Here is a 10,385-nt window from a genome sequence, read left to right on the forward strand (position 1 = left end):
CTCTTCATTTCTCTCTCTCTCTCTCTCTCTCTCTCTCTCTCTCTCTCTCTCTGTCTCCCCTCTGTGTGTTTGTCTTTGTCTCTTCCTTCCCCTTTATCCTTCTCTCAATAATCTCCACTTTACAGTTCTGCCTGCATGGCATATTTGTCTCCTGCCTGATCCCTTGGCCTGCCAAGGTCGTGCTATTTTACAAAAATCAACAGCAAGATTTACTGATAATCTTTTGTATTTATAGAATTATTGTTCAGATAAGGTACAAGGGGTACCCTGGTGGGTGAGCCCATGATGGGTGAATGACAAACATAGACAGGCAGATTGAACTGAATTGAAAAGTTTTATTAGGGGATTTGAAGGGAATGGGGGAAAGGAAGGGAGACAGGAGAAGAGAAGAAAAAAATAGAGACAGAAAAGAGAAGAGGCAGGAAAAGTCCTGCCTGTTCCTTCAGAGAAACAGCAGGAAAGAGTGATCCAGAGTGGGCAGAGCTTTTTTTTTTTTTTTTTTAAGGGACCTTTTGCACCTTGGGCTGGCCAGAGTACAGTCTGTGTGAATCCTGACAGATGACAGGGCTGTTCTGCATAATGCCTGAATCCTATAATTCCCAAAGATGCTCAAACATATTACAAAGGCATTTGTTCAACTATGTTCATATAGCAGCATTATCTGTAATAGTCAGAGCCTGGAAACAACCTACATGCCCCTCATCTGAAGAATGGATAAAGAAAATGTGGCACATTTACACATTAGAGTATTACTCAGTGGTAAAATAAAATGACTTCTTGAATTTTGCACCCGAATGGATGAAATTATAAAACACTATCCTGAGTGAGTTAACCTAGACCCAAAAAGATGAATATGGTATGTCCTCACACCTAAGTGGATACTAGCTATAAACAAAGGATATTGACCCTATTGGTCATGATCATAGAGAAGCTAAGTAATAAGGAAAGCCCTAAGAAAAATATACATAGACCCACATGGAATGTGGAAACAGACAAGATAGCCTGACAAAATTGGGACCATGGTGGTGGGGGAGAAGGTAGGGTGGAAGGGGAAGAGGAGAGGAAATGGGGAAGGGTGAGGAATACTTGAGAAAATGGGATAGTTGAGAAGAAGCAAGGACAGAGGTGAGAGCAAGGAAAGAGATATCTTGATTGAGGGAGCCATTATAGGGTTAGCAAGAAACCTGGCTCTAGAGAATTCCTAGGAATCCATAAGGATGACTCCAGCTAAGATCCAAAGCAGCAGAGGTAAAGGGGCCTGATCTTGATTTGCCTTAAGTCAGACTGATAATATCACCATAGAACCTTTATTCAGCAACTGAGGGAAACAGAGGCGAGACCTGCATCGGAGCACTGGACTGAACTCCCAAAATCTAGTTGAGGAGTGGAAGGAATGAGGATACGAGCAAAGAGGTCAAGATCGTTATGGGTACACCCACTGAAACAGTCTACCTGAGTTAATGGGAGCTCACCAACTCCAGCCAGACTGGAGAGGAACAAGAAAAGGACCAAACTAGTCCCTCTGAAGGTGGTTGGCAGTTGCATGGCTAGAACAGACTGGGGGGCCACTGGCAGTGGCACCAGCATTTATCCATACTACACATACTGGCTTTTTGGGAACCTATTCTCTTCGGGTGATACCTTGTTCAGTCTATATATATTAGGAAGGGCCTTGGACCTTCCACAAAACAATGTGCCTTACCCTCTCTGAGGATTGGATGTGGGTGGGGTTGGAGGGTATGTGGAGGGAAAATGGGAGGAGGGGAGGTAGCAGGAACATGGATCTGTATATTTTATTTTTATAATTATAAATAAAAAATGCAGAAAAAAGGTGGGAAAATTAAATGAAATAGCAGGTAGGACAGGGATGGGGCACTGGGTTCTCAAGACATCTTCCTGCTGATTTGTGGGCATCGAAATTTTGGCAACCTGAGAAAACTGGGGTGCTGGTCACATCTGGGAGTAGTTGGTTGTTTCACTGCTTTCCAGGCTCTGTGGAACTCTCTGCTGTCTATTAGACCTAGCAAGATACTGGCAGAGCAGACAACAGGTTACGTTTAGAAAAAAATTTCTGTTTCTTTAGGACCTTGTGACTGAGGGGGAGGGTGTTAGGACCAGGAAAAGGTGAGGAGGCTTGGGCTCTTAGGGCCTGAGAATTGAGGGAAAGGTGCATCTGACCTGTTCTAGGTGAATCCTCCAAGTCGGCTCCTTGGACTTCACAAGAATTATTTAAATTTGTGAAAACATAAGTTTTAGACAAGTTAGCATCCACTGTTCATAATCTGTATTGAAATTTGTTTTGTAGAAATGACGGTGACAATTTTTTTTGTACCATGAAAAGTACCTTTTAAGTCTGTAGTTACAAAACTATAAGACATAATTTAAAATCCTGATCTCAGAGCTGTATTAATAACTCATCAGAATTTTGTTGATTAATGTTAAGATTAAAGATCCTTGGGATCCTAATATAACAGGAGCAAAATGAAAGAGAAAAATTTTGAACATTTTATTCTTTCAAATGTCTCAAACCAATTGCCTTTGTCATCACTTAAGCTTTTATGTTCAAACTTTCATAACTTGCATTTACACACATTAAGTATCCTCAGACCTTCATGACCTGCATGTACACATCTTTATAACTTGCATTTGCATACCTTAAAACATCTTCTTATACCTGATTTTCTTAGATCCTCACATCTTAAGCTTTGCACTTTCATGTAAGTGACCCCTAAAGTACCTGTTCCTTTTCCATTATTGTGACATCACCTTAACATTCAGGAGAAATCTGTTTTGTGAGTTTATTTTTTTATCAGAGCCTGGTAACAAGGTAAATTTTGTCTAGACTTGGTATTAGCTCTAATTGAGTGAGGCCTGTAACCTGCACTTTACACAGAGAACAGAGAAGGCAGTTGACAAAGCTACTAGTCTTCAAACTCCATCAGAGATCTTGAAAAGGATAAATCACAGGAGTTATTGAGAGAGACTTACTTGACTGGCTACCTAGACAGCCACCCTTGCAAACTCCTTGGTCACTGAGGGAAGGTTGTAGGGAAACACCTGCCACTCATTTCTCATGAACTCCCGTTCTTGACTCAAAAGCTCTGTCCTGATGGATTCACTACAACAGGCTTGAGTCCCCATTGGCATGGGCTTCTGAATGGGTTCTTGCCATTCAAAGCCAAATTCTCAACTGCACCTGGGATGCCTTTTACAAAAATCCTTTTAAATTGGGACTGTCTAGCATAAGGCCCATGGTTTCTGGATGCCTGCTCCAGGCCCCAGTACCCCCCTCACCCCCACCCCCGCTTCTCTAGCTGTTTGCCATTGGTCTCACTCTGTTTCCCCTGCCTTCCACTCTAAAACCATAAAACTATATAGCTCTTCAGTCCTTTTGTTCTTCTTCTCCACTGCAGCACCTGCTAATCTGGTCCTTAACCAAACCGCATCTGTGATTCCCTGGCTTCTGCCACCTGCCTACACAAGGATTTTTGAGCTGGTCCTCTGACACAGGGTCTTAAAACTGTTTTATTTATCTGTCTGTTAGAATAATGTGACCACAGTATTTCTGTGTGAGTATGTGGGTTCGCTTTCATAGTATACTACTTTTAGTCTTTATGTGTGTATGTGTGCATGTTTTAATATCTGTCAAGCTTATAACTCCAAATTCAAACAGCTCTGGAAAAATACAAATACAAATACATGGGTAATTCCCATTTTGACCCTACCACCATCTTGGATAAGAGTACCCACATGTGCTACTATTTTTTGACTTATTAAAATAAGCTGAGCACAAGCCCACCAACTCTCAGCTCTCCCCTCTCCCGCTTTACCACATGCCCACAGGAAGCAGCCAGACTCGAGCTGGTGTTCCTTTATCCAAGGAGTCTAAAATGTTTGGTTCAGGGGCTTCACCTCAGCTTGCTGGCACCCCCTTATCCAAAAAGTCTGGAAGGTGTGGTCAAAAGAATCACCCTGGCTCCCTAACACCCCTTTATACAAAGAGTCTGGAATATTATACCTGGGGGCCTCGTCCCAGCCCCGGCACCCATCTTTGGAGTACTGGGCAGGAAGCTCCATTTCAAGCCCCCTCCCCTGGGAGTTGCCTCGGCCCAGACTCCATCTCTGGGAAAGCCTGCCAAGCAGTGACCCCTCTTCAGGGTGGGTCAGGACCACTCCCACAGGCCACTTAGGCTGCCTTCCAGAGATGAACACGTGGTCTCCGGGTTTCACGTGGTCTCCCCTTCTCTCTTTCTCTTCCCCTCCCCATGCTTTCCCAGTACCATGCAGGAGCATTGCATTAAACATGGCCATCTTTTATTTGTTCTGATTGGAATTATTTGTGTAGGCAGTTAGACTCTTTTAAGAAATATTCCTAACACTCAGTACTAGGTCTTTGAGCAAAGCCTGAATGTAAGAAACCCCAGATGAGATAAATCCTCAGTAACAGAAACATGGTAAAGAGGTGGAGGAGGGAAGAGGCCTACCACTCCAGTCAATTTTGCCAGTGTTGGGTATAGAATTCCAGCAATCCTGAGTTGACTGAAGATTACAACCAGATTGACAATTACAGGGTTCTGTTGGTCCCCAAACATGCACATGGGAAGAACTGACAGAAGAGCCTGCCAACTGTCAAGGTGCCATGGTTACGATATGGCACAAGTGGGACCCTGGTGGGTGAGCCCAGGAAGAGTGAGGGCAAACATGGCCAGGCAGATAGAACTTAAGTGGAATGTTTTATTGGGTGAAGGGAATGGAGTGGAGACAGGTAAGGGAGACAGGGGAGGGGAAGAGAAAGAAAGAAATGGAGACACAGAGAGAGAAAGGAGAAGAAGAGGCTGGAAAAGTCCTGCCCTGCCACTTCATAAGGGAAGTGGGAAAGAGAGATCGGGAGTGGGCAGAGCTTGTCTCTTTTGCACCTGTGTACGGACTAGGACCCTGGGATGTCCAGGGTACTTCCTCGATTCATCCGGCCAGAGGGCAGGGTGGCATAATGCTTGAACCCTAACAGTTATAATGTCTGATACTATTTGTTTCATTTTGCTATATGAGCAATAATAATTTTCCTTCCAGAGGGTTCCAACAGGATTCCATACCAGACATTCCTAATATGTTATTAACTGCTAAGAATTACTGATCATCCTCTGTATCTACAATGGTATAAAATCTGAAACTGTGTGCTTCATTTTGATACAGAAGTAATAGGTATTTTCCTCCACCATTTTTATACTGTATATACATAGATCTCCTTCTAAAATCTAATGCCTGCCACAGCACAGTTGGAGCATAGTTTTTGTGTCTTTATTTTGAAGCAATATTAGGAATGATTTCTCAAAAAACAAAGAAATAAAACATTACTGATCTCATATATATATTATATATATTAAAAATGCTATGTGACGGTGACTCAAGCCTTTAATCCCAGCACTCAGGAGGCAGAGGCAGGCATGTGGACCTTTGAGTTTGAGGCCAGCATGGTCTACAGAGTGAGTTCCTGGAGAGCCAAGGCTACATAGAGAAACCCTGTCTTGAAAAACATAAAAAACAAAACAAACAAACCAAAATACCAGCTTCACTCATAGAACAAGTTACAGTTTGAGAACAGTGAAATTGCAGAATGCATCCAGTTACACAGTCCACTCTTTGGACTGGAGTTCCACGCTCACAACAGCTATGTTCTCATTGGGAAAGAATTTGGTTTCAAAAGTCAACCTTGCTGGGGCAAATGGAGCAGGAATTATCAGTCAACTTGGAATATAGTATGAGATTTTCTCAAAGAGTCAACAAACAGCAGGCAGAAATAGTAGCAGCACCATCAATTATTAAGAATAATATTGATAATAATCATAATAGTAAATTTCAGTTAGAAGAATACTTGACTTAAGTGACAAGCATTAATGTTTGTCATGAACTTTATTTTTGGTAAATACCAGTCATATTTTCTCAAAATCCAATATTCTTTCCATAAATGAAAAAAATTAAGGTGGAGGAAAAGGAAAAAGAAAAAAAGAAGATAAAAGAAATATAACAAGCATAGACATTTTGAAAATGTAAGAAACAAGATTTTGCTTCCTTCCTGAAGACTGAAATGAAGGTCCCATCATATTCTTTTTCCATAATTTACTTGAGCTAAAAATGCTGAGGATTTGGTCCCGAGTGGGGTCAGCCTGGACAACAGGCTTCCTGCCTTCTCCTTACATCCTTTTTCTTTTTATTACAGTGGATCTGCAAAGCAAAAGCAGCAGCTTCCCAGGCAGCTCCTGTCACTGTGCACAATGCAAAGCTGTTGTTTGAATTTGCCTTTGCTGTGGGACTTGTAGAACAAGCATGTTCCACCAGAACTTGGTGTGATTCACCAGAGTGTAATTTACCAGATCCCTGGGAAAAGAGTGTGCTAGCACACTAAGATCAAAGGAAAACAAACAAACAAAACAAAACAAAACCGTGGCTCCACATTTTATATGATAATTCACCGTTCATTTTTCTTGTTCGAGAACTATTATTTAATGTGCCAACAGAATAACTAATGCAACAACCTCTTCGGCAACTAAAGTCCTGTTTGCATTCTCTGGTTCTGCAGAGACTTACTGGGGCTGGCTCACAGGCCTGAGGTTCAGCTTTTCTGCCCTCTGCTTCCATTCTTACCCTGGGAAGCATTTCTCTGTTCTTGTAGTTAGTTCCATTTGAATATGCATTAAATACATACCAATCTCACCCTCCTGAAGGCTGTCCGTGGTACTGAGCATGCCAACAAAAGCCTCCGCAGACTCTGCAGCACTCATCTCTGATAGAAACTAAAAATGCTGAGAGCGAAAGAATGTCCTTAATGTTCCACTCCATCTGCCCTCCTCCTGTGCAGTTACCTCACTGTGCAAACAGCACGTTCCTCATTTGCATTGTCAGTCCCTTTCTGCTTTGATTGACTGCCACATAAAAGGCACCGTGAGAGGTGAGCCCTGTGATGCTACAGTTCTGAGTTTTGAGGACATCACTTAAGAAGGGGTCACCAGAGCCAGCTCAGAGGATTCTGTGTGCTGAGGATCCAGAGGCTGAACCTCTTGAAGTCAGAGTGAGAATGGAGAAAGCTGGAGACATACTGTTCACAGTCAGTAAACACACTTCTCACCTCTCTAAGAATAAGAGATCATTTATGTGAGAACGTGAATCCAAAGACAAACATATAGGCATCCTCCTGAATATTAACCTTCATCAGGCGACGAAAGGAGACAGAGACCCACATTGGAGCACTGAACAGAAATCTCAAGGTCCAAATCAGGAGCAGAAGGAGGGGGAGCATGAGCAAGGAACTCAGAACCGCGAGGGGTACACCCACACACTGAGACAATGGGGATGATCTTTCGGGAATTCACCAAGACCAGCTAGCCTGGGTCTGAAAAAGCATGGGATAAAACCGGACTTACATAGCGGACAATGAGGACTACTGAGAACTCAAGAACAGTGGCAATGGGTTTTTGATCCTACTGCGCATACTGGCTTTGGGGGAGCCTAGGCAGTTTGGATGCTCAACTTGCTGAACCTGGATGAAGGTGGGCGGTCCTTGGACTTCCCACAGGTCAGGGAACCCTGATTGCTCTTCAAGCTGACGAGGGAGAGGGACTTGATCGGGGGAGGGGGAGGGAGGTGGGAGGCGGTAGCGGGGAGGGGGCAGAAATCCTTAATAAATAAATAAAATTAAAAAAAAACAAAACAAAAAAAATAAATAAAAAAAAAGAAAAAAAAAGAGATCATTTATGTTTGAGCCAATTATGAGTCATTCAGTCTGTCTCATACAACAGGTTCCAATAGGGAAATGTTTGATAAGTGGTGTGGGGACAGAAAGACACATCCGACGGGAACCCTCTCTAGTCCTAGATATGACTGTAGACCAGTGGTTCTCAACCTTTTTACTGCGGTGACCCTTTAAGACTATCATACTGTGGTGATTCTAACCATAAATTTATTTGATTGCTACTGTAGTGTGTTATTGTTTTGAATAAGAATGTAAATATTGATATGCAGGATATCTGATAAGTGACTCCTGTGACATGAATGTTCAACTACTTTCCCCACAAAGAAGTCACAACACACAGGGTGAGAACTGCTCAGATTTCCAGGGACCATTGACTCAGGCCAAACCAAAATTCATAGCTTTGATGTCAAGAAGAATTTTGAGGCTAGACAGTTTATGAAGCAGTGTTGGTGTTTTTCTAAGATTATTTATGTTGTATTCAATGTATTAGGGTGTGCCTGTCTGTGGGTTTGTGTCTGTGAGTGCAGGTGCCTGCAGAGGTCAGAAGAGGGCATCAGGTTGCTCCAGAGCTGGAATTGCAGCCTTGAAGAGTTTGGATTTAGAATGCAGGTGTAATGGAATATCATCATCCTCAAGAAAAACAAATTTAGCATTATTTTTTATCATTTAGGAACATATGCCAAGGAAAACTGTAAATAACTCAGAAAAATTTTAAAATACTAGAATGAAATATTTTGATGATGGATATGACAGTGTATGACTCTGATCCCAGAACTGGGGAGGCTGTGACAGGTGGATCTCTCTTGAGTTTAAGGTTACATATTGAGAATGGCCTACATAGGGAGCTCCAGACTTGCCAAGACTACGTACAAAAACACTAAAAAAATTAATGTATTAATTATATAAAATGTAATATATAATCAATACAGTAATATAACATATTAAATATAAATTATTATATATACTATTAAAATATGAATTAAGAGAAATGTAGTCAGAAGGATTTTCAACTTAGTTATTTGGGATATTCAACTGGCAGTGTAGTTGGAGATGTCTCCCAGACTTTCTGATGTCCAAGAATGTTGCAGGATATTTGTTTACACTGCATGAAGATGTGACTATGTTTTGACTCACCTGCCTAAGGCAGTTGATTGGTTTAATAAAGTGCTAAATAGAAAATAGCCAGGCAGGATAGAATAGGCAGGATTTCTGGAGAGAGAGGGGAACACTGGGAGCAAGAGAGGAGATGCCAGTGTTGCTGTGATGATATGTGAGGACAGAGCTAGGGAGATCTTTGTGATGTGTCCCATGGTAGGAGCTTCCAAACTGTGTCAGGTGACACGCCATGCAGAAAGAGTTTGAATGTGGAATTTATTGATTTACAGGGAATGTGAAGGGAAGAGAGAATGGGAGAGACAGAGAAACAGGGAGGAGGCAGAAAGCTACCTCCTCAGATTGAAAGGCAGAAAAGGAAGGAAGAGAGAAGAAAGTGGGCAGAGCCTCTCTCTCTCTTTTTCTTTCTTTCTTCTTTCTTTCTCCTTCCTTCCTTCCTTCCTTCCTTCCTTCCTTCCTTCCTTCCTTCCTTCCTTTCTTTCTTTTTTTAAATTTTTTTCCAAACAGGGTTTCTCTGTAGCTTTGGAGCCTGTCCTGAAACTCTCTCTTGTAAAGCAGGCTGGCCTAGAACTCACAGAGATCCACTTGTCTCCCAAGGGCTGGGATTAAAGGCAGGCACCACCACACCTGGCCAGAGCTTGTCTCTCAAAAGGACCTTTGCACCTGCACACAGACTAGGACCCTAGGAGGACCAGGGTACAGCCTGGGTACATCCTGCCAGATGAAAGGGCAGGCCAGCATAATGCCTGAATGTCAAGAGTCAATGAGACACAGAAGGAGTTGGATATGCAGAATGGAGAAGAGATAAAAACCATGTGGCAGAATGAATGTTAATAAAACATGGCCATTTAATTAAAAGAGCTAGTGGAGCAAACCTAAACTAAAGGGCAAACTTTCACAGAGTAATTAGTCCCAATGTCATTATTGGGAAACTAGTAATCCCAAAAGAAAGTCGGACAAGAAGGTCCTGTTCTGCAAATAAAGCTGAGTTATTATTTTTTTTTTGATCTCTTCACCTGTCATAAAATTCTTTCTGCTTAAGCAAACCTAATTCATCAGTTTTTCTGTTGGTTTTTCTTAACCTCCTGCAAAATAAAAGCAGACATTCAGCTGCTTTCAAAGTTCTGAATACAGAACTGTTTGTACACCAGTGGTGCTTAGATCATAAATCTAAGGTCAACTGTTTGTCCTTGACACACAAGTGTCACATTTAGAGGACAACGAGACTGTAGGATCTATGTGAACAGTTTCTGTAAAGGAAGTGTCAGATCAGGAGTGGCCATGGTTTGGGAACAGAGGAAGAGATTGTCTGGGAAGAATCTGCAATGGGTCTCACAGGAATGTGGGTAGAGTTATAGGACTATATTTCACTGTGATGGAAAGGAACATAAGTTTAAAAACTTAGAAATGTTCCCCAAACAAATGGATTTTACTGAATATAAAATGTACTTTTTAAAAAAAGCTTCCACTGACTTTAGTCACTATATTTGCTCATTTTCATACTTCTCCAAGTCAAAGGAGAACT

The 10,385-nt window shown here is 41.9% G+C and overlaps 1 protein-coding gene across 1 annotated transcript in view; it reads right to left on the reverse strand.

Moving 5' to 3' along the window:
- Positions 1 to 6,779, reverse strand: part of LOC101992372 (C-type lectin domain family 2 member D11-like) — a 29,869-nt gene extending 23,090 nt beyond the window's left edge. Inside the window, exon 1 of the mRNA XM_013354479.2 lies at positions 6,704 to 6,779. Within this exon, the coding sequence (XP_013209933.2) occupies positions 6,704 to 6,779 (76 nt within the window). The remainder of the gene's footprint in view (positions 1 to 6,703) is intronic.
- Between the last annotated feature and the right edge of the window lie 3,606 nt (positions 6,780 to 10,385).

This window comes from Microtus ochrogaster, unplaced genomic scaffold (genome assembly GCF_000317375.1).
Source record: "Microtus ochrogaster isolate Prairie Vole_2 unplaced genomic scaffold, MicOch1.0 UNK46, whole genome shotgun sequence".
NCBI lineage: Eukaryota > Metazoa > Chordata > Mammalia > Rodentia > Cricetidae > Microtus > Microtus ochrogaster.